The 25,898-nt window shown below is 49.0% G+C and overlaps 3 protein-coding genes across 5 annotated transcripts; 1 reads left to right on the top strand and 2 right to left on the bottom strand.

Moving 5' to 3' along the window:
* Nucleotides 1–125: 125 nt before the first annotated feature.
* On the top strand, nucleotides 126–7,606 carry VAMP1 (vesicle associated membrane protein 1). 2 transcript variants are annotated; one of them, XM_066357861.1, is made up of 5 exons: nucleotides 126–283; nucleotides 3,749–3,875; nucleotides 4,068–4,226; nucleotides 5,011–5,062; nucleotides 7,018–7,606. In XM_066357861.1, coding segments are annotated over exons 1-5 (351 nt in total). In that variant the 5' UTR covers nucleotides 126–281; the 3' UTR covers nucleotides 7,029–7,606. The 2 variants fall into 2 exon arrangements, with proteins under 2 accessions (XP_066213958.1, XP_066213954.1); XM_066357857.1 differs by having other exon boundaries at nucleotides 5,467–7,606.
* Nucleotides 7,607–8,192: 586 nt separating this feature from the next.
* On the bottom strand, nucleotides 8,193–15,693 carry TAPBPL (TAP binding protein like). The gene is made up of 7 exons (XM_066357840.1): nucleotides 15,194–15,693; nucleotides 14,240–14,458; nucleotides 13,843–14,112; nucleotides 11,305–11,643; nucleotides 10,099–10,401; nucleotides 8,814–8,900; nucleotides 8,193–8,621 (listed from the first exon to the last, which is right to left on the bottom strand). Exons 1-7 carry the CDS (start codon nucleotides 15,258–15,260, stop codon nucleotides 8,542–8,544), a joined length of 1,365 nt encoding a protein of 454 aa, XP_066213937.1. The 5' UTR covers nucleotides 15,261–15,693; the 3' UTR covers nucleotides 8,193–8,541.
* A 114-nt stretch (nucleotides 15,694–15,807) lies between these two features.
* On the bottom strand, nucleotides 15,808–21,818 carry CD27 (CD27 molecule). 2 transcript variants are annotated; one of them, XM_066357845.1, is made up of 6 exons: nucleotides 21,571–21,818; nucleotides 21,254–21,385; nucleotides 17,176–17,355; nucleotides 16,881–16,967; nucleotides 16,505–16,624; nucleotides 15,808–16,251 (listed from the first exon to the last, which is right to left on the bottom strand). In XM_066357845.1, exons 1-6 carry the CDS (start codon nucleotides 21,704–21,706, stop codon nucleotides 16,127–16,129), a joined length of 780 nt encoding a protein of 259 aa, XP_066213942.1. In that variant the 5' UTR covers nucleotides 21,707–21,818; the 3' UTR covers nucleotides 15,808–16,126. The 2 variants fall into 2 exon arrangements, with proteins under 2 accessions (XP_066213942.1, XP_066213947.1); XM_066357850.1 differs by lacking the exon at nucleotides 16,505–16,624.
* Between the last annotated feature and the right edge of the window lie 4,080 nt (nucleotides 21,819–25,898).

Raw genomic sequence — 25,898 nt, 5'->3', positions numbered from 1 at the left:
TTGATTGGCCAACTTGTTCAGGCTTCGCGTCCGGACTGTCGCTGTCCAGGGCGTGGATTGGGCCGTGGGATTGTCAACCTTATCGGAGAGGCGTGGCCAGCACTAATAAAGACTGAGACCCGCACAGTAACTGCAGTAAGTTCCACCGCAGCTGGAGCTCCAGCTAGTCAACTAGGCGAGGAGCTTGGGAGTTCGTAGACTTCAGCCGCAACGTTCCACTTGCCAAGTGTTTCGACGCCGCAGTCTCCAGAGAGGAGACCGACCCTCCCTTTGTCAGAGAAATGTGAGTTGACTCTAGTGAGGGGGTCTCGACATTCCTCGCCAACTCTCACCCCCAGTGCCAGACTACTCTGCTGGACGGGAAATGGCGCATTGCAGCCTCTGCAGCGACGCCGGGAACCACCTCCGCGCGCCGCCCCCGGAGCTGACCACCCCCAGGGAGGGGGGCAGTACTCCACTCCTGCTGCAGCCAGAGCCAGCACGCCGCGGGCGGGGCAGTGGCTCGGGGGTCCCACCCTCTCTTCTGGCCTGAGGGGCGCCTCATTCAGGCCTCGGTTTAGTGGATTCCGAGAGAGGGCGAAGGTGGGGCATGCAGTCACCGGGTAGGGGGCTCGAGGCTCTTCACTGTCGTCTGAATCTGTACTTAGGTCCTCTGGAAGTACAGTCATGGGTGTACCTGCCAGTTAGTAACTCGGGTTGCCCTGCAATCTTTAGATTTGTATGTACCCTTCACCGCAATGGTGACGTTACCTCCTTCCCACGTTGGCGGTGAACAAAGCTCCAGAAACTTACCTGCCAGTTCTCTGGGGCCAAGTGAGCAAGCAGCTCCGAAAAACTCAGGGGACAGTGCCATGTGATTCCAAGCAGCCATTCATCCCAAGGCCACCCTAAGGTGTTTTCCTGTCATTAAGTCTGAGCCAAATATTTTAAAGAAATATAGAGCTGGGAATCTATTTTTCTCGTTAAATTTAGTTTCTGACCATCTTTAACACTGTCCCTAACCTAAGATTCTGAGGGAAAACCATGGCTAGACAAATGAAGTACTTTTCTGTCAAGACCACAATATTTTTTTTTTCTTGTGGGAGAGACAGAGAGAGTCAGACAGAGGGACAGATAGGGATAGACAGACAGGAAGGGAGAGAGATGAGAAACATCAATTATTCGTTGCAGTTCCTTAGTTGTTCATTGATTGCTTTCTCATATGTGTCTTGACTCGGGGGGCTACAGTAGACCGAGTGACTTGTTGCTCAAGCCAGCGACCTTGGGCTCAAGCTGGTGAGCCTTGCTCAAACCAGATGAGCTCGCACTCAAACTGGTGACTTCGGGGTCTTGAACCTGGGTCCTCCACATCCCAGTCCAATGCTCTATCCACAGTGCCACAATATTTTTAAGAGAATTTTCTTTTTTTTTTTGTATTTTTCTGAAGCTGGAAACCGGGAGAGACAGTCAGACAGACTCCAGCATGCGCCCGACCGGGATCCACCTGGCACGCCCACCAGGGGCGAAGCTCTGCCCACCAGGGGGCGATGCTCTGCCCCTCCGGGGCATAGCTCTGCCGCAACCAGAGCCACTCTAGCGCCTGGGGCAGAGGCCAAGGAGCCATCCCCAGCGCCCGGGCCATCTTTGCTCCAATGGAGCCTCGGCTGCGGGAGGGGAAGAGAGAGACAGAGAGGAAGGAGAGGGGTGGTGGAGAAGCAAATGGGCGCTTCTCCTATGTGCCCTGGCCGGGAATCGAACCCGGGTCCCCCGCACGCCAGGCCGACGCTCTACCGCTGAACCAACCGGCCAGGGCCGAGAATTTTTTTTCTTATTATTGGCTGGAGGCCTGGCCTGGTCCTACATAGATTTCTGTTGCTTCTCCTAGAGACAAAAAAAGGGAAACGATTTAATTATAATACATAAGGGTTATAACTGCTCTGGCTATTTTACTGCTGAATGTTTCCAATGCCCGACAAATAGTAAGTGGAATGATCCCTTCAGATGCTTTATAACCATTTCACTTTTTCTCTGTTTGATTTCTGCAGTTTTAACTATGTGACATTCTACATTCTATGCATTTTGGCCAAGTCCTAGGAATTCATTTGTTTTCATTTTGGAAAGGAGGATCCTTCTCAGCTGACTGGTTCCCAGTAGCAGCACCCATGTGGGATGAACAGAAGGAGATGGAGAAAAGTGTGACGACTAAAAGGGCATCACGAAGTCTCTGACCTTAATCTTGTCATTGGTACCACCATTCTGGACTGCTTCCAAGACCGAACAGTGACTTCTACCTACTCATTGAATTTTCCATCTTCAGTCAGAGAGCTAGATTGCTTAGTTCAGTAGTAGTACCAGAATCTTGGGGCTTCCATGGCTTTGTATCTTTTCTTTGCCGTCTTTGTGCCTTAGAAATGAGAAAGTGATTCCTTAAATGGGGATAAGTCAGGTGTAATCTGCTAGTATAGACTCTCTGAAGCGTTATTCTCTATCTTTTTAATACTTTCTATCTTTTTAGACTGGAGGAAATTCATGTAGGGAGGAGGAACTTCTGAGTATTAGTTCTATTGGGTACTCAAGGCATTTCCTTTGTGGTGTCTTTGTGATGGTTTAATCCCCAGATCATTTATTCTTAGACTGTTCCTATGAGGTATGTTATGTGAGATTTGGCTTCTGTTTGAGGAGTTCTTATTGTAGTTTCTATTCTCCATCAAATTTGAGAGATCTCCCTCCTTCTGGGGCCTGGGGGCAATTCTTCCTTGGGAGATAAAATCTCATGCTTTAGGTTAGAATTCTGGAAATACTTTAGGAAGTGATTTTGGCTTCCATATGTTGGGACATAAAAAGGAATTTATCTTGAATTCCTCATTCTAGGTCCCTTCTAAGGCTAAAGGAAAGAGAACAGTCACTGTGTAGTAGTGCAAACCAAGATTTCTCTTGAGACATGAAGAACTAGGGTAGTCTCTTGAGATTGTTGCCAAATCTAGAAAAGGAAGGGACAGAATGTCCATGATGTATGTACACTGAGGCTTGTTACCCTTATTTTTGGCTCCTGTCCATGGTCTTGGCACAGTTTCATAATTAACATAATTGATTTAGGCCCCAGTTCTATCTAAGTGAAACCTCCATATTCTCTGCCAAAAAACAAAGGGAACAGACTGTCCTAACTCACCCCACCTACAGACACCATGCCTTTGGTGATTCTCCAAGTTGTCCTTACAGCAGCCCCAATTTACTGATTATTGTATGAAATGTAAGCAGGAAGTGGATCCCCTTAAGCAGAGTCTTTCAGCTTGCTCTTTCTGTTTAGATTTAGGCCTTGCAAAAAAAGAGCCATTTGGTCTATAGGCTTGTCCTGAGGGTTTAGTCTTTTGTACAAATTTCTTCTAACTTGGATTGGAAGTTTCCAGTTTGACTTCATATGAAAGGTTTCTGACAGTCAGGAAAATGCCATGTAGGTCAAAGCTGGCACATTGGTCATTATAACCATTGTGTCAGAGGATGTGTTTGAGTTTGGGTCCGAGGGTAGCCCAAATAAGATTATGCCACCCTAGATGTCCATGAACCCCATCTAAATGTTGTTACAGGATCTTTCATCTTTTGCTTCTTGTCACTGTGCTGCATCTCCGTACTTGGTATTTGCCAAGGAACTAGAACCCCTTCTAATTGCATATAGTCACCTAAGTGCCATGACTTTGGTGGTGTGGGTGAGGATGTACGTGATTCCTTTCTTGTTGGGTACTTTGTGTACTCTGTCCGCTTCTCTCCTCAGGTCTGCTCCAGCTCAGTCACCCACTGAAGGGGCAGAAGGGACTGCCCCAGGTGGGGGTCCCCCTGCCTCTTCTCCTAATACAAGCAGTAACAGACGACTACAGCAAACCCAGGCACAAGTAGATGAGGTGAGTGGAGAGTTCTTCTCTGAGAGTTTCTAAATTATAGAAACTTTTCTTTTTTATAAAGGGATAGCTAAAGGCTTTGGGAGGCAAGGCTTTCGTTTGTTACACAGGACAAACCCATTATCCCATCGTTGTTGTTCTTTCCCCTGTCTCTAGCGGGGAACTTAGTAGCTTTGTTTCTGTGTCCCCCGACAGGTGGTTGACATCATGCGGGTGAATGTGGATAAGGTCCTAAAGAGGGACGAGATACTGTCAGAGCTGGATGACCGAGCCGACGCCTTGCAGTTGGGAGCCTCACGGTTTGAGAGCAGTGCTGCTAAGCTAAAGAATAAGTATTGGTGGAAAAACTGCAAGGTGAATTTTCTTGTCCTTTCCCCCTTCTTTCTCCTGGGCCACAACTCACAGAAGGCAAGAAAACCCTCAGGTTCTACATTCCTTCCCTTTAGTGGTGCAGTAACTTAGCCCTGCATGACTCTTCATGGGAGAAGTCTTGGAAGCCTCCTTGAGCTGCATTACCCAGAATTGGCCACCAGGGTAGGCTAGAGTATTCAGACCCACTAACTGGGAGCCACTGATACCCTGAGGTGTTTGGAAATGGTTAGTCAAGCTGCTTTCCCCTCACAAAAGGACCCCTAGAAATACTCTCACCTGGCCTTTGCTCAGACCCAACATCAACACACTGACTGAACTAGATATATATACTGCTCACATTAAGCGATACTTCAAAATGAATATGAAGCGATAAAATATCCCCTAATTTTTGTGAGCAGTATATTTAAATACCTGTAGCTTTTAGGAGTGAGCTGAACACTTTACAATGACCAATGAACCAATTGACTAGAGATCCAAAGTCTGCACCTCCATTACAGTTTCTTTCAAAGCAACAGGAACTAAGGAAAAAACGGCAAGCTGCAAAAGCTCTGATGTCTCTGAGGAGCTTCAGCTGTGGTGGTGCAGGAGTAATTGTTTGAGGAGGAGCATGAGGCTGGGCTCTTCCTAAGAGGCCTGCTGACCTCCTAGGTGATGCGTGGTTTCTTGCACTGTCCCAATGCCAGAGGAAGTTCTCATATCTCTAGGCCTGGCTCCTTTCTTCCTTTCCCAAGTCCATGCACCCATTTTTTTGTCAATGTTTCCTCAGATGATGATCATGCTGGGAGTTATCTGTGCCATCGTCGTGGTAATTATTGTAAGTAAGTATCGCTCAGAGGACTGGTGGGGTGAAGAGGTGGGAAGGTCCTGGAATCTTCTCCCAGCGCTGCCTGCCTGCCTGCCGGCCAGGGGAGTGGGGCTGCTCTGCCTGAGGTATGGAGATCACTGTTGTGGGATCATCACCTGGTTCGGGAGGGAGGAGGGGCAAAGACAGAGGACTTCCTTGATGGACAAGGCTTCCCTCTGCACGATATTGAGGGAAGATGTCCCTCCTGTTCTGAGGAAGTGGGGCTGTGCTGTTCTATCTTGGGTCAGAGGGAGACGTGGGGATGGGACACCTACAACTGAAAGACCTGACTGTCTGGAAACTTGATGTAATCTGTCCTCTTATTTTCTCCTGTCTCTCTTTTTTTTCCATCTTGGTCTTCCTGATTCCTGTGTCCAGTCTACTTTTTCACTTGAGAATGTGCCACCCCTTCCCTCTTCTCCATTGCCATCCAAACTCATGTTTCTTCCTTGTTTGCTCTCTCAACAAACTTCCCCATCTCCCTTCCTCACTCCCAGCCCAGGCTTCTCTATTGCCCATTCCCCCTTTTCCATTGCTTTCATTTGCACCAAGTCCCTCCACATTAGGAATGCTGCTTGTGACGCAGTCTACCTGAAGAGCAACAGCTGGCACCTCCTCCCCAGCTGCTTCTTATATACTCGCAAATTCCTTCAAAGCCAAAGAGGGTTGGAGGCCAAGGGAAGGGGACGGGGCACAGCTGAAGTGACATGCCCAAGAAAGGGCCAAGATTGGGGGAGAAGGGTATCAGTGCTCATGGTGTCTCCAGGAAAAGTCAGTACCCTGGCAGGATGAAGCCATGAATACCTGCAAAAATGGTGGCTCACTCAGGGCAGCTGTGGTCACTTGGAGCTCTTCTCCTATTCCAGGCCTGAAGAGGATCCTGGGTGGGTCCAAAGTCCCACTTGGTCCTGGTGCAATACCCTCTTAGATAGTAAAACCTGGGTTTTTTGCAGTTATTTCTAATCCATTAGTCCAAGATTTTCTACGTCTTCAGGGATCTTAAGGCCTTTTACTTTGTTCTCTAGAGACCTGGAGAACACATATTAATTGTGAAAATACCAGAACTTTCATTGCCATCCTAGGAGCAGTCCCATAGCTCATAACTGGAAAGGGCTGTGTCTTGTCCACATTTTCTGCACCGTTCTGTACTGTTCGTGAGAGCATCAAATATTTTCATATAGTCATAGTTTGGGACTCTCGGTTAGTTTTAATTGTTGGCATAGATAAAAAGAGAATGCTTATTAGTTAGAAGCAGTGAGTAAAGGGCCTAATTTGAAGATAACAAGCTCAGAGGAACCCACTTATTGTTCTCTTGTTAAGGAGGGTCCTGCTCCTCCCTTCCTGTTGATCAAGGAGTGTGAGGGTCCTTGGACTTTCAGGGGCTTCCTTCCTCCACCACCCCCACATACTTGCCAAAGACAGATGAGGCATGATGTCCTTTCTGAGGCCCGGCTGATTCTGAGTATTTGGGAAGTCCAGTGTACCTACCAACTCAGTCTTGGGGTGGGAGGTGGGACAGTCTATAGACAGTCTGTGCTATCATGGGGCCCTCTCTAGAGCCACCTTCCTGTTCTTGCAGTATACTCCCCTTCTAAACCACATGTACACATCTGAATTTTGCTTCCTTTCCTTTTCTTCGCATGGTTTGTGGGTACAGGCAATGGGAGCTCCTCAGCCTATCCTGGGCCTCAGGGTGGGGTACTGAGTGGGATAGACCCAGGTGTGAGGAGAGGCACGCAGTCTGGGAACAGAAGGGGAAACACCATGGTCCTGTATTCCTTCTGTCCTCTGGTCCACAAGGAGGAGAGGCTGAGGCCAGGCTGGGCTGGGTCTAGATGCTCACTTTCCATGCAGCAGCATTTCATTGCTCAAAACCATCTTTCCTGTCCCTTCACCCTCATGTCCCATGTCCCCTTCATCCTGCCCCAGGGTGGGACTGAAGAGCTGGAGGAAAGCAGTCAGTGTACCATCCCAACGATTCCCCTCGGAGGTCTCCACTCCTCTGGGCTCCTCTTTGCCTAATGCAGAGGTTCACCGCCGGAGAAGAACCACCACTGTCCTCGATGTGTCCCAAGCCTGGAGCAAATTCACCCTCTTAGTCCACTCATCCCTGTCACAGGAATTCTTTCCTGGGTTCTGTTCCTTTGAGGCTCACCAGATATAGTTGGCTTTGTTCTTTTGGAGATGTTAGCCCTTCTGCTTTCTTTCTCATCCTGCCTCGTGCCCTCTTTAGTGTCTTTGCTGTCCGCCTTCCCTCTTACCACCCATGTGCATGAGCAAGTATGCAACTAAACCCTGGGACTTTGCAGTCAAATGAAGCCGAGCTTCCCACATCCCCTTCAGTTTGCCTTGAGACGATGTGGGGTTTCCACTGCGTGTGTCATCACCTCTTCATCTGTTTTTCCTAGCCTGTCTCACACTTGTATAGAATAACAATTGTACTTTAAAGGCATGTGGCATATTTAACAATTTCATGTACTCTGAACAAGGGCAAAAAATATACAAGTTCCTACCACTAGACTGACTTGGTTGTTGTTTGGGTTGGAGTAACTAAGGAGTGGGGAGGGGGGGGAGTGTTGTTTCTTTCTAGTAGTCTGATGTTGCTTTAGGCCGGAAGGGCTGGCTTATATGTATTGGTCTTCTTGAGATTAAAAATCTGTGTGTCGGCGAAGGAAGTGGTCTCGGCTCTCAGCTTTTCTGTCAAGCAGCCCGGCTCTTCCAGGTGCTAGTGAGAGGAAGTGACAGCAGGAAGTTGAGTGACAATCTTCACATAGCAAAAACTGCAGGCCGTCTCAGTTTTCCTCTCTATCTCCTTCCCTTGTGCTGAGTTCCACTGTACTGAACAGGCAGATGTTAGAAATGACAAAAAAGAGAAATGTCTCCCTTGCAGCTGAGGGAGTGAGGAGTTTGTAGGTACCCTGAAATACCCAGCAGCTGTCCAAAGGAGCAGACCCTTAATTACAGCTCCAGGTTACACAGAGCAACTAAGATGGAACCCTAGGGCGGCCTTTGTTTCACACCTTGAACACTTTGCAGCTAGGCTTGGGGACACAGCTCAGTTGGGCCCAGCATAAGGAAAGACAGGAAAGTAGAAAAGCGTGGCCTCCAAGGACACAAGAGGCTTTTATTTGGACAGAGTTCAGTAGTTGTGTGTGGTGGCCACACCCTCATCCCTTTGTTCCACTGGGCCTTTCCCCTTTCTTAATTTCTTCCCATTTTCTTTTCCTACCACCGCACCTCAGATGTGGCTCTTGTGTTAACCTCTATCCAGACACTGTTTTCTTGCTGCCCTCTCGCCTCCATGTTTTCTCTGTGGCACAATGACAGAAGGCAGAGTCCTGCACATATTCAGAACCAGAGCCAGAGCCTCCGTAATTGGTGCTTTCTTCATGCTTTTCTTGGGATCTTTTTGAGCTCTGGGCCTTGGCTCAGAGTCCTCCTGGGAGAACGGAACTACTCTTTCTTTTTACTCTGAGGCAGGAGAGTGGCTACCCAGAGGGTCCTGGAGTCTTGGCAGACCTTGTGTGAGGTAGCTGGGAGAGAACAAGAGGGATGAGGTTGGTTTCAGCTGGGGTAACACCAAAAGCTGAGGGGCTGGAGTTGGGGCTAGCTGGAATTAGCGGTGATTGGGCTTCCTCCCTAGTCTGGGTGGGGAGGTGGGGAGCAGAGGCTGGTCTCTGAGAGGGGTGGGCCAGGGACCGAGCTGAGGGCAGCAGGGCTCTTACCTTGCCATCTCTGAAACCCCAGGTACAGCAGTGCAAGAAGGAAGAGGCTGCTGGCAAAAAGGACTCCCAAGGCTGTAGTTCTCTGCCCTGTAGGTGAGAAGAGTGTGGGCCAGAATCAATGGGCTGGAATCAGCTCTGAGCCGTGCCAGCAGCAGGGCAAGGTGTGTGTGTGAGTGTGTGTGTGAGTCCCTGGCTGAGGAGCTCATGTCAAGTGTTCTGCTCTCACCCAGGAACCTGGGTAACAGTAGCATTTGTGTTTGCTCAGGGTTGTTGGATGCTTGTGTGTTACTTCACACAGAATTCTCTACTGTTTCCACCTCAGGACACCATTTTTTTATCGCTTTGCAAGAGAAATTTAGGTTAGATAGTTGTTGACAGTTAAACTAGAATTTTATAAATAGCTGAGAGATGATGTGAGCTGAGACAAAACCCCAGTTTTGAGGAAGCTTGCTGCCTAATGAGGCACCAAATACTAATGCCCTGTGCTCCTGGATGTTTGCATTCTAGGTACTGATTCTTTCCTGTTTAAAACCTTTCAATACCATTCAGTGGCTTCAGGGTGGAATTCCAGCTGGAAGGCCCACGGGAGTCAGCCCATTGGTAGTGGTGGCGGGTTTGAGGCTCTAGGGTGATCAGGCTGCCTGTGTCTCATGTTTTGTCTTTTACCATTTACTAGGTAGGTGACCTTGGGCAAAGTACTTAACACCTGTAAGTGCCAGTTCACTCATTTGTACATTGAGAGTCATGGCAATATACGTGATCTTACATCTAGGTGTTTAGTATAGTGCTTGATTCATGTAAATGCTCGAAATGCTCAATGAGTATAATTACCTCTCAAGCTTTAGGCCACTTTTCCCTTTTCCCCACACACCCTTGGCTCTAGCTGTGCACTTCCCCAAATCCTCTCTAGGCTGCTTTATATTTGGCCTTCACACGTGCTGTTCTTTTTGTCCCGGTGTTTCCTTCCCCTTTGAGCTAGCTAACTTGGTTTGTATGCACTGTCCTCCCCCTTCCCAGGTCATCTTCCCTGCCTGCCTGGTCGGTCCCTCCCACTGGACTAAGCTCCTCAAAGGCAGGATCAGGAATTATTCAACCTTGAGCTCCAGCACATTTCCTGGTCCCCTGCACGTGGGGTGTCCCAAAGTCTCAGGATGTGTGGTGGCAGCTAGAGAGGCTGCTACCGTGGGAAAGAAAAAGCTGGGGCTATGAACAAAGTGTGGTGGAAGCAGCACAAGACCAAAGATGAGCCCAGGATAGAGGTTGGGAGAGGAGGGCACTGGAGTACCTGGTGGGGCAGCCCAGGCACTGGCCTCAATGGGCTCATCCAAAGAGACGTGGGTGACCTGACAGGTGTAAGTGGCACCTGCAGAGCCAGGTTCTGCTGTCAGGGAGGAGGAGATGCTGTAGGTGCCCTCTGGGCCTTGCCGGAGGCTGGAGTAGGAGGCATCAGAGACTGGGACTGGGGCTCCACCCAGCTCCTCTCGGGTCCATGTCACAGTCACGTCCAGAGGATAATAGCCAACAATGTTGCAGATGAGGGTGGGTGGCAGAGCTTTATTTGCCAAGCTCAGTCGTACTTTCGGAGCAGCTGGAAGAAATAATGAGTAAGATTCCAGAGGGATCAATGGAAGCCTAAAGCTTCTTCCTACTAAGAGGGAGCTAGGTTGTGGAGGCTGAAGTTTCATTGTCAGTGGAGTGCCAAGGGGTAGATGAGGAGTCCATCCTGGATGCAGGTAACTGAAAAACAACAGTAAAACCAACTAACGGTTGGCTTGCTTCTTATCACAATAAGCCAGTGATTTTAAAGGGTGTATCAGTGCCCGACCAGGCGGTGGCGCAATGGATAGAGCGTCAGACTGGGATGCCGAGGACCCAGGTTTGAGACCCCGAGGTCACCAGCTTGAGCGCAGGCTCATCTGGTTTGAGCAAAAAAAGCTCACCAGCTTGGACCCAAAAGGTCGCTGGCTCGAGCAAGGGGTTACTCGGTCTACTGAAGGCCCGCAGTCAAGGCACACATGAGAAAGCAGTCAATGAACAACTAAGGTGTTGCAATGTGCAACGAAAAACTGATGATTGATGCTTCTCATCTCTCCATTCCTGTCTGTCTGTCTGTCCCTGTCCCTCTCTCTGACTCTCCCTCTGTCTCTAAAAAATAAGTAAATAAGTAAATAAATAAAAATAAAGGGTATCAGTGATGAAATCCTTCTCGCTCAGGACCACTCCCACTGCCCTTCATGGTTTGCTGCTGCTCCTTTAGGATGTGGGATTGGAGGCAGCCAGCCAGGGCAGGGCAGCTGGATCCTGAGCTGGGAAGTTGTCTCGGAGTGTGACAGGAGACAATCTGTGCTTCTAGGAAGGAGATAGCAGTTAGGCTGTGGGGATGCAGTCTTCCTCTCAGAAAGTGCCCTTGGATTTGGATTCCACTCTGGATAACACTCCCAATAAGCCTATCCCTTTCCCTCTCCCCCGGACAAATGAGTTCTGGCCTTACCTTGGATGTGGACCTGGATGATTTGTTGAGCTTGGTACAGGGGGGTGGTGATCTGGCAAATGTAGGCCCCCTCGTCCTTCACTGTGACGTTGGGTAGGTTGAGGGAGGCGTCCCCGGCCATGAGGAGCTGCTCAGGCTCCAGGGTAGCACCCTCTCGCATGGCTTGCCCCTGCCCCATGTCCCAGCTGTATACCAGCTGGCCGCTGCCCTTGTGCTGCAGCCGCCACTCCACTCTGGTGAGGTCCAAGCCTGGCGCCATGGAGAAGCTGCAGTACAGGGAGGCTGAGGACCCCAGCGGGAAATTCAGGGATGGGGTATGTGTTGTCACCTGGAACTCCACTGTGGTGAGAGAAAGAAGGAGGATGGTGGACAGCTTCCTCTTGAGACCACCTGACCTCTGAGCTGTGGGCGTATGTCTGCTCTGCCTCCTTTCCTGGACTGTGAAGCCAGTTGAGCTCATTTCCCATCAGATGGAACCACAAAGACATGGGGCTCTGGAAAGGCAGCATGGCGCATGTGGTAATCTTCCCTATTCTGGAGTCACCCCAGATAATCTGATGAAAGCTATGGACCTCTCACCAGGAAACTACACATGCAAAATTATGGGTTACTGTTGACTCTTGGGTAAGAACCACTGGAGCAGCAGAAAAATTTTGGAACCCTGACTCTTCCATGTAATAGTTCTGAGATCTTGGACAGGTCATTTAGTGTTGCCAAACTCACCTTCCAAAGGCAAGGTTGCTGGCCCTGGCCGGTTTGCTCAGCGGTAGAGCGTCGGCCTGGCGTGCGGGGGACCCGGGTTCGATTCCCGGCCAGGGCACATAGGGGAAGCGCCCATTTGCTTCTCCACCCCCCCCCCCTCCTTCCTCTCTGTCTCTCTCTTCCCCTCCCGCAGCCAAGGCTCCATTGGAGCAGGGATGGCCCGGGCGCTGGGGATGGCTCCTTGGCCTCTGCCCCAGGCGCTAGAGTGGCTCTGGTCGCGGCAGAGCGACACCCCAGAGGGGCAGAGCATCACCCCCTAGTGGGCAGAGCATCGCCCCTGGTGGGCGTGCCGGGTGGATCCCGGTTGGGCGCATGCGGGAGTCTGTCTCTCCCCGTTTCCAGCTTCAGAAAAATACAAAAAACAAACAAACAAAAAAAAACAACAAAAAAAAAACAAAAGCAAGGCTGCTGTGAAGACTAAGTAGGAATGTGTTTAAAAAGCACACAGTAGTATTTGTGTCAGACATGCTGAATCTAAATCTAATGAGAACAATCAGATGAATCCAAATGGTGGGATATGCTGCAAGAGAATGCCCTGGGCTCTTGAAAAACGTCAGGGCTATGAAAGACCGTTGTGGAGTAAAGGAGGCCAAAGGCACTTGACTACTAAATGCAATGCATGATCCTTGTTTGAATCCTAGACTTAAAAAAAAAAAGACAAAAACAAAACACAAAGCTATTAAGAACATTATTGGGGCAATTGGAGAAGTTTGAATTTTGGACTTTATACTTGACAATATCATTGTTTCAGTTTTAAAATATTGATTCTTAAGTATGAGGCTTAGTGGGGTAGCAAGCAGTTGGTAGAGGAGGATGGGAACAGACTGCTTTGGCAGATACACTCTTAAGTTCTCTACATGCTGCACCCCCTATTGTCTGTGCCATGATTGTCTGTCCCCACCTTGGTTTGCTGAGGTGATAGTTCTGTGATTATAAAGGAGAATATCCTTGTCTTTGGTTATAAACCGAATGCTATAAACCACATGCTCTACATGACAGTATGTGGGGTGAAGTGTTGAGATTTCTGCAACTTTCATTTAGTTCAGGGTATATTTATCTATAGAGAGAATGTGGCAAACGTTAATTGGTGGATCTAGGTGAATGATACACAGGTGTTCATTATATTATTCTTTACCTTTTGTAGGTTTAAAATATCCCCAAATAAAAAGGGAATATCTAACTATACCAGGACTGTGGTTTACACTGGACAGACATGAAGACCCCTCTTTTCTGAGGTAGCAGGATACATGTAGGTTGGACCACAGAAGGGTCAAGTGTTCTGGGGCTTTCTGAGGATGGTGGGTAGCTCCCTAATCTTTGGACTTGGTTGTCTCTTTTCGGAGGTAAAATACTGGAGTTGAAGACCTCTCAAGAAACCTATCATCGTGTTCTCAATTTCCTGTGCCCTCTGGAGTGTGCAGCGTTGCAAAGGGCAAGAACTGGGTTTCAATAAGGAATAATGAAATAATTCTGTATCCCTGTTCTTTACTCTAGTCAAACCCCAGACTAGGCTGGCTTTTCACGGGGAGAACACTGCTGCTCGGCCCAGTATAGCTACTATGAACAGCATATGTGGGTAGAGCATCACATGTCTTATTTCCTCAGGAAACACAGGAGAAAATTATCCCCACTTTGGGTCTTTCAGAAGGAAGGACTAAGGTTGAGGGGACACCCTCAGGTGACCAATGTGGATGGAGGTGGACTTGTTGCTTTTATCCTTCCATCTCTGACCACTTAAAAAAAAACACAACTTTCTGCCATTCTTCAGTTTCTTACCTGCTGTCAGCACAGTCCCCTGGGGGCTCATGGGTAGGTTCAGCATGGGGTGCAGGACAGCTCCATTCTCAGCGTCCCCGAGAGTCTTTATCACTATGGAGACACTGGGTCCCCCTCCAGACACCTGCATGTTGGTGATGAACCAAGCTGCTGTCGCAACATGGGCCTGTCTGGCCTGGAGAAAATAGCGGGAGATCTCACAGGTCACCTCCTTCTCGCTGCAGTCAGCGTGGAGCAAGGCCTCTGCGTGGGGAATCTGTACCAGATTCACTGGGGAGAAGTGCACAGAGGTTGGATTGGGTTGAGAACATGGAAAACAGATGTGGGTGGTGTGCTGGGAACTGGGTTCTCCCAGTGAGGGGAACCCAGAAGGACTGGGAATGCTGGAGGCTCTTACCTGAGGCCTCAAAGGTAACAGGTGGGTTGTCTTTAGCCAGTGTGCTCACTTGGAAATCGGTGAAGCCTTCCAAGGAGCCATCATCCAGCACTGGCACCTGCCTCAGCACTAGCAAGGCCTTCACCATGTTCTTATTGCTGGCAAAACCCCCATGGTGCTTGCCTTCCTCCACCAAGAAGCAGTCCAAGACCACGTCCACTGCCCGCCACTGCCTTTCTGCTGCAGGGAAAAGACGGCTGAAGCTGCACCCTTCTGCCCAGAAAGTTATTTCTGCACTCACTCCCTGTCCCCGACTATGGAGTCATCAAGGGTAGAAGTTGTCTCTTGGAGTCCTAGCTATCTCTGTGTCCCTCTTGTCATCCCCCAAACTAGCTTTCTGGGAAGCACCTGCCACTTCAGCTACATACTTCCTGGCATAAATTACTTCTAGTCAGATTTGCCTTGCTCAGATGGGTTTTTGTTTTTACCTATTTCTAGCCATTGAATGAGAAACTACCTAAAAGTAAAGGAATTCTCAGCAAAAGCAGACAAATGAGCAACCTTGCCATTGGGAGAGAAGACAGGACCTTTGTGCTGCCCAGGGGTGTTGGCAGCCATCTTCTCAGTTACCAAGCCAGCTCACAGGTCTGTTCTGCTTGGTACCGTAACCTGGCCTTCCCCTCTCCCGCCTCCAGGGTTACCTGCCTAGTGGTTTCCTGGCAGGGGAACCCTTTTGCTTCTGAAGGAGTCCCCTCTCCCGTAGGACAGCGACCTCACCATATTTACTGTGAAGGCCCTTCTTCATTTGGCCTTTCCCCCACTGTTCTCAGCCTCTGGCCAACACAAGTAGTTCCTTTGTCAGCCGCGGAGCCTTTCTCCTGTTGGGCTTAGAAGGCATTGGCTCCTTTCTCTTTCTAGAATCAGGAAGGGGTGCTATCTGGCCCAACTCTGCCCCCCAGCCTGCCCCGCACTCACCAGTATCTGTGGCTCCTTCTCCGGACAGAGCCAAGCACAGCAGCAGGCACCACCCCCCTGTGCCCATGGGGGCCGCTGTCAGGCCCTCCGCTGCCCTTCTCCACGGCTTCCCTGCTTGCAAGGCCCCAGCTGGGGAAGAGGGGTCTCTCCGAACACCCCGTGGTGGCCAACAGCGAGTGGGTTTCTCTTCTGTCCCCTACTTTCACTTTCACTTTGAGGAAGCCTCGCTGTGGCTGCCTTTGCCTCTGGGTGAAGCCATTTCTTGCTGGTGGCAGAGTTCTGTTCACTGTTCTCCTTTCCAAACCCCCTTATTCCCCAGTAATCCTCTGGTAAGTCAACATCTGAGTTCACTGCATGCACCCTTTTGCTCCCCAGCAGTCCCAAGAAAGTGGAGATGTGGGGGGAGGAAGGGAGAGACCAAAGCTGGAAGCAGGAACCCCCATGGACTGGGACCTTTCATAATTTTCTGTGGCTACCACACCTCCGCTCCCTCCCCCGCTGGGCAGGCCCCAACCCGAGTCTGCGGGAGAGGAAGCTCCTCCCTCGGATCCCGATGGGAGATGCGGCTGGGTGTGGCCTGTGTTAGAGATAGGAATTTCAGACAGTGAGTGGCACTCTGTCACTTTATTTTGATGTTTCTAGGTAGGGCTTTCATAGGCTTAGGTGTTTTACCTCTGGAACCCCAGCCCTCCTGCAGCACAGAGGGGAGCTGCTGGGCCAGGACACGTTCTGCTTCCCACCCTTCACCTTCCAGGTGCCCTTTTACTGCCAGTCTCAAAAGGTACTTTCTCAGGTCTGCATACAGGAAAGGGGCCTGATGAGAGCATGGTACCGAAATTGGGGGTGCCAGGCCTCATTGCCTTTGGATGGTCAAAGGGTGTGGTGGAGGCTTGGCCTTTATTGCGGTGCTGACCCCCTCTGGGGAGTGCTGGCTCAGAGGCAGGAAGCAGGCTCAGGTTTTCGGTAATCCTCCTGGATGGGGATGGTTTCACCTTCTTCCTCCCTGGGACAGCTGTAAGGACAAGGCTCAGCAGGTGCCACTGGACTTTCGCCTTTGTCTGCAGAAGCAGAAGCAGATGAATCTTGACTAGTGGTCAGGGGGGAGGGTGAAGGAAGAAGAGATAAGCAAAGGAGGTACGCTTGGGGGAGGGCTGTCAGGAGAGCCTCAGCTAAGAAAAGAGGGGGACTAGGCAGGAGCTAGGGCTGGCAAAGATGGAGTTAGGGAGGCTTCCATAAGGCCCCAAGCATGGGTGGCAGGGCTGAGTAGGTGGGGTCAGGGACAGGACTGGAGACCTGTATTTTGTCTCTTACTTTGTCCATATTTTCTTTGCTGATGGAGGAACAGAACTCCGACCATAGTGAAAACAGTAAACATTCCAGACAGGATCACAAAGCTACGGATGCAGTCTGAGCTGCACAAAGACCTCTGGGCTGTGATAGGCAGGGGCCACACAAAGGGTTTTAGGAGGGCCTAGCCCTTCACTCCCCTCAGCCCAGCCCTCCCCCCATCCCTACCTCTCTCCTCCCCCCCTACCTCCCCTCTTCCCGACCATTGTAATTGTACCATGTCCTTTCCTCATCCCTAAACTGCTTTTCCTCTCATCCCCACCCCTAGGAGCTTTCTGGCTGGCTTCTCTCTTGGACTCTGTGCATTCTCTCTTGGGTGGGGAATGTGGAGAAAACTCACATGGCCAATGAGTTGAGAGAGCTGGGGCAGGCGGCCCGAAGTCAGCCAGAGTCTGCACATGCCTGGCTGTCCTGGCTTCTAGCATCCCTGGAAAAACAGACAGAGTGAGCAGCAGCAGGGAGCCCTACGGGGAAAGATGAGGCTGAGGGCCTAAGAGGCCGGAGAAGCACTGGATGGGATGGAAAGGTAGAGACAGGCCAACAGGCAACTTGTGGGGGTGGGTACAGAAGGGGGGGTTCTATTTGAGGGTGACCCTTACCTCAAGTGACTGGACAAAGAGTTTTCTGGAACTTACTTTTGGTGTAAGGTAAGTGAGTGGGTTGTGGGGGTGTGCCTAAGGCCTGTGATAGATGAAGTGTCCTTGAGGGGTTTTGAGCAGGATCACAATCAGTACACTCCTTGTCCCTGCACTCCCAGCCCTTGGGGCAGGCACACACAGCGTTGGTGGTCAGGGTGCAGTTGCGAATGAGATGACCTGGGGACAGAGGAGACCAGAGAAACACAAGGCGCTCAAGCCTAAGTAGAAACAGCTCACATGATTTACTCACTGCACTGAGACTTTTACAGATGAATTATAACAGAGAGAGAGGTATACGCATCACAAGCATAAAGCTTGAAAAATTGGTACCAGTTGGACTCACAGGTATAACCAGCACCATATCAGACAGAAGATAACCAGTAGTATTTTCTTCCAGTCACTCACAACCCCCCCCCCTTTTTTTAACTCTTTAATTTTTTTATTTTAATGTTTTTTATTTATTGATTTTTTAGAGAGAGGAGTGAGAGAGAGAGACAGAGAGAGAGAGAAGGGGGAGGAGCAGGAAGCTTCGATTCCCATATGTGCCTTGACCAGGCAAGCCCAAGGTTTCGAACCGGCGACCTCAGTGTCCCAGGTCAACGTTTTATCCCACTGCGCCACCACAGGTCAGGCTAACTCTTTAATTTTTAAAAAGACTTTATGTATTTATTTATTTAGAAAGGAGAGAGAGAGAAGGGGGAAGGGGAAGGAAGGATCAACTCCCATATGTGCCTTGACCAGGCAAGCCCAGGGTTTTGAACTGGCAACCTCAGTGTTCCAGGTTGATACTATATCCATTGCGCCACCACAGGCCAGGTCACAAACCCCTTTCCATACGAGCCACTAGCCCGAATTCCTAGGACCACAAGTTTGTTTTGCTGTTTTTGTACTTTATATATGGGATCCTGCATGTGTACTCCTTTGCGTCTGGCTGCTTTTACTCGACTCTTTTTGAGACTATTCCATACTGTTGAGTATAATTATAATTGCAGATCATTCATTCTTATTGCTGTATAGCATCCCATTATGTGAATATGCCATGTTTATTCATCTGTTCTGTTTAATGTGCATTTGCCTTATTCCATTTTTAGCAATTAGAAATAGTACTTCTATGGTCCCTGATAGGTTTTCAACTTTACTAGAGGGTTACTTGGTTACTGACATCCTTTGCCTTTAAAATATACATTTTTAGTCAAGTGTACAGGTCAGGTGCTGGGTAGCTGCCAATCAGTTATACTGCAGGTGGAAGGTATCTGGGGTGCTGGACTGGGTTGGGCTCATACGTGGCTGAGGTTGAGAAGAGGAGGGTGAGCCTGACCTGTGGTGGCGCAGTGGATAAAGCATCGACCTGGAACTCTGGGGTTGCCAGTTCAAAACCCTGGGTTTGCCTGGTCAAGGAATATACAGGAGTTGATGCTTTTTGCTCCTCCCCCTTCTCTCTCTCTCTCTCTCTCTCTCTCTCTCTCTTTTCTAAAATGAATAAATTTTAAAAATCAAAACAAAAATAAAAGAGAGAGAGAAGGGGTGATTCTGGGGGAGAGAGCAAACTTGGGCATGGGCCAGGCTCGAGCAGGCACCTGGCGGGGCCTTAGAGCAGCACACTCCTGAGAAACCCTGGCAGGTAGAGGAGGGGAGCTGGGAGGGAGGTCGCAGGATGCCAAAGACTGCTTAAAGGTTTGCCTTAGCATTTGGCTTTTTCCAGGAAAGGGAGGACACAGATTCCTTCTCATCCTTGTGCCCCTCTGGCCTCTTCTTTCTGAATTCTGACTCATTGCTCCTAGAATGTGGTTCCCTGTGGCTTACCAGGAATGGTGAGCCCACCTGGACAAGGATCTGCAACGGAAGAATAGGGATGGGGGAGGAGATGGGAATGGTGGAGAGGGGAAGAGGTAGGCAAAGGAGAAGAGGACTGAGGAGGGGTGATTATGAGGGTGCCTGACAAAGGAAAGGGAAGGGCTAAAGAAAGGGCTGGAATTGGGTAAAAATGGATGAAATGCCACTGTTTTCAGTGATGAGTATCCAGAGACCTAAGAATTCTTTTCACCATGTGTAAGCTGTGCACAAAATTCGAAGCTGATATCTGGTTCTTCTCCATCTTACAGATGGAAATACTGAGGTCAAAGAGGACCAGACTCATTCAGACTACTCCCACCCCTCAGTCCTGTGGCCAGGTGCTGCCTGAGTGCTTTGGGGAACCGTTGGCCTGTGTCACACACAGAGAAGGATCATGAATTGGGCTGGTCCGGAATATAGCGAAAGTAAGAGACTGGCTCAGTACTGGGAAAAGGCTTTTGGGTATGCCTTGCAGAGTGAGTAGGGCTGGTTTTGAATAAAAAAATTCCAACCCGCCTGACCTGTGGTGGCACAGTGGATAAAGCATAGACCTGGAAACGCTGAGGTGGCCAGTTCAAAACCCTGGGCTTGCCTGCCTAGTCAAGGCACATATGGGAGTTGATGGTTCCTGCTCCTCCCACCTTCTCTCTCTCTTTCCCTCTCTCTCCTCTCTAAAATAAATAAATAAAAAATATTTTAAAAAAAGAACAGTAACACTCCTGCTTATAGCCAAATCCCGTGTAAATGTTCATGTCCTTACATTAAAAAAAAAATTCCAACCCTGCTGGGATTGCTGTCAAGAAGAGAAAATCATGTTACATGTGTGTGTGTGTGTGTGTGTGTGTGTGTGTGTGTGTGTGTGTGTGTGTGTGTGACAGAGACAGAGAGAGGGACAGACAGGAAGGGAGATAAGAAGCATCAACTCTGTTGTGACTCCTCAGTTGTTCATTGATTGCTTTCTCATATGTGCTATGACTGGGGGGCTATAGAAGAGCGAGTGACCCCTTGCTCAAGCCGGCGACCTTGGACTCAAGTCAGCAACCTTTGGGCTCAAGCCAGCGACCATGGGGTCATGTCTATGATCCCACGCTCAAGCCAGCTACCTTGCACTCAAGCCAGGTGAACCCACACTAAAGCTGGTGAGCCTGTGCTCAAGCCAGCAACCTTGGGGTTTTGAACCTGGGTCCTCTGTGTCCCAGTCTGACACTCTGTCCACTACTTCACTGCCTGGTCAGGCTGTTAATCATATTTTTAAGTTAAGTGGACTGAGAAATACTTCTTGTGTATTTAGGATATTGCTATTTGATTTGCTATGGCAAAACCTTTTAAATTTAGTTTTTAAAGAATACGGTATTTTTTTAAACAATTTTTTATTTTATTTATTCATTTTAGAGAGGGAGAGAGAGAGACAGAGAGAGAGAGAGAGATGGGGGGAGGAGCTGGAAGCATCAACTCCCATATGTGCCTTGACCAGGCAAGCCCAAGGTTTCGAACCGGCAACCTTAGCATTTCCAGGTCGATGCTTTATCCACTGCGCCACCACAGGTCAGGCAAGAATACAGTATTAAAAGCCTAAAGAGAGCAAACACATTTATAGGCAAGCAGTGGAGTAGTTCGGTTAAGTAGGCCTCACCAGTGTCCTGTTGCAGGACATTTGTCCAAAAGTTCTACTTTAAAATCTGCTGCTCTATATATACTGGTACATCAGTTCTGAAATTCTAGCTAAACGGAGAAATAATAAAAATTCATAATACAGCCACAGATATTATACTTCTTACTTAAAAAAATGAAATTACAAAATGAAAAAAGGCAAGGCACATTCATTTTCCTCCGTTGGCTTTTATGCAGAGAAAGGTGGTTATCCACTGGCTGGCCCTTAGAAAGATGTATTCCAAGTTCCAAACAGATGTCCACTTTAAACTCAGCCAGTTAAAAAGTGTGTACTGGGAAGGTTGCTCAGACAAAATCTGGGGTCCTAGAGCCACTTCCCCCTTTTTATTTTCTTGGCGCCAGTCATAGACTCATTCTCAGCAGCCCCTCAAGTTTTGCTTACCCCTTCCCTAAACAGTAGAGTCTCCCCAATACAGCAACAGACTTGTTCCCAGGGTGCCCCGTTTTCCCGCATTGGCTCCACTTGCCATAGCTTGAAGCAACTGAAACTCCGACTCCCTTCACCCCCCACGCTTTGCTCTTCCACACCCAGCTCTGTCACCTTGCTCCCCCAAATACTTGCCCATCTTACCTGAGTTACAGTGCCGGCAGTTCTCACAGTGGGGCCGGGTGTTGTAGTCTGGTGAGAAGGAGATCCCTGGTATACATGGATCACACTGAGCAGTCCTTCTCTGCTCATCACAGTGCTTCCTGAGGAACGTTCCTGCGAGCAGAGGTCCAGGGTTAAGGCTCAAACGAAGCTGCTTCTCCACCCTCTGCAAGGTGGTGCCTTGGGTGGGCACTGCAGGATTCCTCTCCTTGCTGGAGCTCAGACCCGCTTCCTGCTTCCCTTCCCCCAAACCCAGTCTTCTCCCACACTTGGGCCCCTAGAAAGGCCTCTTCCTTTACCTGGCTCACACTTCTGGCAGCACAGTTTTCCCTGAGCTAAATAGTGCTTCTCTGGGCAGCTCTTGGAGGCCGGGGTAACTGAGAGCCCTGCCAGAGTCCCCAGAACCCACAGCCAGCAGGAAGGTAGCCAAGCCATGGCTCCTGCCCAGGGACCTCTTTCTGTGTTCTGGTCGCTAACTGCGCTGGGCACTGTTTTCTCTCTGCACCTGCTGGCTGGCAGCTGCAAGGTTCTGTGTTGCCCTGCTTTAGGTGGCAAGCTAACCTTTGATGACAGTTGAAACTCGACTGTGGCTGGGTTTTTGTTGTTTTTTTTTCACAGCAGCAACCTCTTCCCCCTCCCCCCTTTCCGCCTGCTGGGTGCTGGATGCCGGGTGCTGGGGAGAGTTGTTAAAGGGCAAACTCTGTCAGAAGACCTGCTGCTCTTTAAAGTCGTCCCCTCCAACACGCAGCTACTCCATTTCCATGTCTCTTGTGCTCATGAAGAATTTACCCCCTCTGTGCCTGCCTCTTGTAAAGTGTTGAATGGGCAGTCACCCACCTCTCCTGTTCACACACTTGTACACAAAGGTGCCCACATTACCACCCTGTTCACAGCGTACAAGCTAGTAGACATGTTCCTTCTCCCGTCCTCACAGAGGATAAACTTTTTTCACAGAGATAAGCAGTTTAGAGGAGGAAGGGGGATCAGAACTGGTATCTGAAATGGGGTTGGATAAATTTTAGAATTCAGAAATTTTCAGATTTTGGGAAGAAACTAGCAGCACAAGACACCCTCACAGGACTGAGGTAGTACTCACGATCAAACACAACATTTGTGCAGCAAAACGATGAATTTTTTATTTTTTTTCCAGAGACAGAAAGGGATAGATAGGGACAGACAGACAGGAACGGAGAGAGATGAGAAGTATCAATCATCAATTTTTCATTGCGACACCTTAGTTGTTTATTGATTGCTTTCTCATATGTGCCTTGACCGTGGGGCTACAGCAGACCTAGAAACCCCTTGCTCGAGCCAGTGACCTTGGGCTCAAGCTGGTGAGCTTTTTGCTCAAACCAGATGAGCCCGCGCTCAAGCTGGCGACTTCGGGGTCTCAAACCTGGGTCTTCTGCATCCCAGTCCAATGCTCTATCCATTGCACCACCGCCTGGTCAGGCAATGATGAATTTTTAAAGTAAGGTGGGGTGGGGGTGTGGGGACAATGACCATAACTAGCTTTGCATCAACTGAGGTCAGATTTTATGGCCAAAAATGTTAGCTATGGAAGTGTTAGCATGGCTAACATGGGTCTCGAATCTCTGGCACACTCTGTGTTGGGAGATCACATATGATCTTATTTGGTCTTCCTGCCAGTCTAACCCACTGCCTATCCGTCCTCTCCTCACCCCTCTCATATCTTCTTCCCTTTCCCACCTCTGGCTGTGTCAGTCACTGTCCGGGAGCCTCCAGGACATCTCCCCATAAGCCTTGGTCACTGGTATTAAAGGTCAATGCCTGTGGGTCATCTCTTCCCTATTTCTATAGTTTTGGGAATATTGGAAATAGCTGGGCTTTCCCCTCTTTGAGTCCTGGGAACACATGGGTTAGACGACTGCTCCCTCCTTTTTTCCTGAGGATTGAGGTATGGGGTGGCTTGTTTCTCTAGGCCATTTTTTATGCATGGGCTTTGCATTTGTTTCCATAGCGCTCATAAAATGTCACACCTCTGTGATCTTATTCGTTAGATCTGTTCTCTGTCTCACTTTTCAGTTTCCTTTCTCTTAATTTTTTCCACCCTCCTCCCTTTTCTTGACCCCCTTTAGCCTTCAGGTGGGTCCTCTCAAGTGGGAAGCCACACATGGGTGTGATTTGAATAGTATCTTATGCAAAAGCATTCATTTCAGGGTGCCTGAGTTCCCACTTCAGACTGTTAACTTTGGGATCTGAGGATTTTGCTGTCACTAACAGTCCCTCCCCATTCCAGATCATGGTCAATATCTCCACTGTTAATCTTTTAAAAAAAATTATTGATTATAAAAAAGCAATCTGACCTGTGGTGGCGCAGTGGATAAAGCGTTGACCTGGAATGCTGAGGTTGCTGGTTCGAAACCCTGGGCTTGCCTGGTCGACACATACGAGTGGCAACTACTATGAGTTGATAATTCCGGCTCCCTCCCCCCTTTCTCTTTCTCTCTCTCTCTCTCCCACCCTCTAAAATCTTTTAAAAATTATTGATTATGGAGAGTGAGGAAGGGAGAGAGAGAGAGAAACATCGATTTACGTTCCACTTATTTATGCATTCTTTGGTTGATTCTTGTATGTGCTCTGACTAGGGATTGGACTCGCAGCTTTGGTGTATTGGGATGATGCTCTAACCAGCTGAACTGTTTGGCCAGGGCTCTACTGTTAACCTTAAACATCAAGGAGGCTGTGGAGAGGTGGGATCCCGTGGGATGGATGTAACCCTCTAGAGCAGGGTTCGGGAACCTATGGCTCGTGAGCCAGATGTGGCTCTTTTGATGGCTGCATCTGGCTCGCAGACAAATCTTTAATAAAAAAAAATGTTAAAAATATAAAACATTCTCATATATTACAATCCATTCATTTTCTACCACTCATGTTCATGGTTGAGGGTGGCTGGAGCAATCACAGCTGTCCTCCAGGACAACACCAAATTTTTATTGGATAATGCGTAACGTACACAGGTCATTGTATGGCTCTCACGGAATTACATTTTAATTTTATTTTTTTACAGAGTCAGAGTGAGGGATAGACAGACAGGAACGGAGAGATGAGAAGCATCAATCATTAGTTTTTCGTTGAGACACCTTAGTTGTTCATTGATTGCTTTCTCATATGTGCCTTGACCATGGGCTTTCAGCAGACCAAGTAACCCCTTGCTTGAGCCAGCGACCTTGGGTCCAAGCTGGTGAATTTTTGCTCAAACCAGATGAGCCCAGGTTCAAGCTGGCGACCTTGGGGTCTTGAACCTGGGTCTTCCGCATCCCAGTCCGATGCTCTATCCACTGCATCACCACCTGGTCAGGCACGGAATTATATTTTAAAATATGTGGCGTTCATGGCTCTCTCAGCCAAAAAGGTTCCCGACCCCTGCTGCAGAGGAATGATGAGAAGGTGAAGACCTTTAAAGAGATCCTTGCCAGCCTGACCAGGTGGTGGCACAGTGGATAGAGCGTCGGACTGAGATGCGGAAGGACCCAGGTTCAAGACCCCGAGGTCGCCAGCTTGAGTGTGGGCTCATCTGGCTTGAGCAAAAAAGCTCACCAGCTTGGACCCAAGGTCGCTGGCTCCAGCAAGGGGTTTCTCGGTCAAGGCACATATGAGAAAGCAATCAATGAACAACTAAGGTGTCGCAACGCGCAACGAAAAACTAATGATTGATGCTTCTCGTCTCTCTCCGTTCCTGTCTGTCTGCCCCTGTCTATCCTGTCCCTGTCTATCTCTGCCTCTGTAAAAAAAAAAAAAAAAAAAAAAAAGAGATCCTTGCTAAAGGAGGAATTGGAAGACACAGAGGACTAACTAAATGGTTACAATCCATTCATTTTCTACCGCTCATGTTCATGGCTGAGGGTGGCTGGAGCCAATCACAGCTGTCCTCCAGGACAACACCAAATTTTTATTGGATAATGCGTAACGTACACAGGTCATTGTATGGCTCTCACGGAATTACATTTTAATTTTATTTTTTTTACAGAGTCAGAGTGAGGGGATAGACAGACAAGATATGAGAGGGGTGAGGAGAGGACGGATAGGCAGTGGGTTAGACTGGCAGGAAGACCAAATAAGATCATTGACTAGACCCTGTGCTTCTCACCCACACAAGGCCTGTGTTCTCTGTGCCAAGGCCCATGTCCCCTCTTTTACTCATCACTTCTCCATGGGGGAGAGGGCAGGGGCAGGGTCTGCCTGGCTCCCCTGGTCAAGAGAAGGAAAGCCAGGTTTCTGGACCTTACTATTCTCCCACCCTTGTGCTGTTTGCATCAACCGCTAGTGAGTGTTGACCTATCCTAGGCTGGCTTCCTGGGCAGGCCCTTCCTCTTGTCTACAGGCCCTGTGAGTACAACCTGCTGACCTCTCCCTCAGAATCTTCCATGACTTTCTCTGTTGGGTTCGGCTTCTCCCCACACCTGTCTGGCACAGATATGTGGTGTTTTCTCAACTGCTCTCTCCTTTTTTTGTATCTCCTGAGATAGGCCCACAGAAGCTTCTCTTCTGATGACTTGTGTTACTTTTTCATTTTTAATATTTATTTATTGACTTTAGAGAGAGGAAAGGAGAATGAGAGACATCAATCTGCTCCGCAGGTGCCCTGACTGGGAAACAAACCAGC

Source organism: Saccopteryx leptura, chromosome 1 (genome assembly GCF_036850995.1).
Source record: "Saccopteryx leptura isolate mSacLep1 chromosome 1, mSacLep1_pri_phased_curated, whole genome shotgun sequence".
In the NCBI taxonomy this organism is placed as follows: domain Eukaryota; kingdom Metazoa; phylum Chordata; class Mammalia; order Chiroptera; family Emballonuridae; genus Saccopteryx; species Saccopteryx leptura.
Note: the sequence above shows the minus strand (reverse complement) of the source record. Positions and strands in the feature narration are given on the sequence as shown.

What these genes read in the sequence shown, in the direction of transcription:
- VAMP1 (XM_066357857.1), top strand. An exon ending in CCCAGGCACAAGTAGATGAG is followed by an intron (nt 3,876 to 4,067) that starts GTGAGTGGAGAG and finishes GTCCCCCGACAG; the next exon opens with GTGGTTGACATCATGCGGGT. An exon ending in ATTGGTGGAAAAACTGCAAG is followed by an intron (nt 4,227 to 5,010) that starts GTGAATTTTCTT and finishes ATGTTTCCTCAG; the next exon opens with ATGATGATCATGCTGGGAGT.
- TAPBPL (XM_066357840.1), bottom strand. Translation starts at nt 15,260, where the DNA reads ATGGGCACAGGGGGGTGGTGCCTGCTGCTGTGCTTGGCTCTGTCCGGA. An exon ending in AGAAGGAGCCACAGATACTG is followed by an intron (nt 14,459 to 15,193) that starts GTGAGTGCGGGG and finishes TTTTCCCTGCAG; the next exon opens with CAGAAAGGCAGTGGCGGGCA. An exon ending in GGGGTTTCAGAGATGGCAAG is followed by an intron (nt 8,622 to 8,813) that starts GTAAGAGCCCTG and finishes GTTCTCTCCCAG; the next exon opens with CTACCTCACACAAGGTCTGC.
- CD27 (XM_066357845.1), bottom strand. Translation starts at nt 21,706, where the DNA reads ATGGCTTGGCTACCTTCCTGCTGGCTGTGGGTTCTGGGGACTCTGGCA. An exon ending in CTGCCGGCACTGTAACTCAG is followed by an intron (nt 17,356 to 21,253) that starts GTAAGATGGGCA and finishes CTCTGTCCCCAG; the next exon opens with GTCATCTCATTCGCAACTGC. An exon ending in GCAAAGAAAATATGGACAAA is followed by an intron (nt 16,252 to 16,504) that starts GTAAGAGACAAA and finishes CTGCTTCTGCAG; the next exon opens with ACAAAGGCGAAAGTCCAGTG.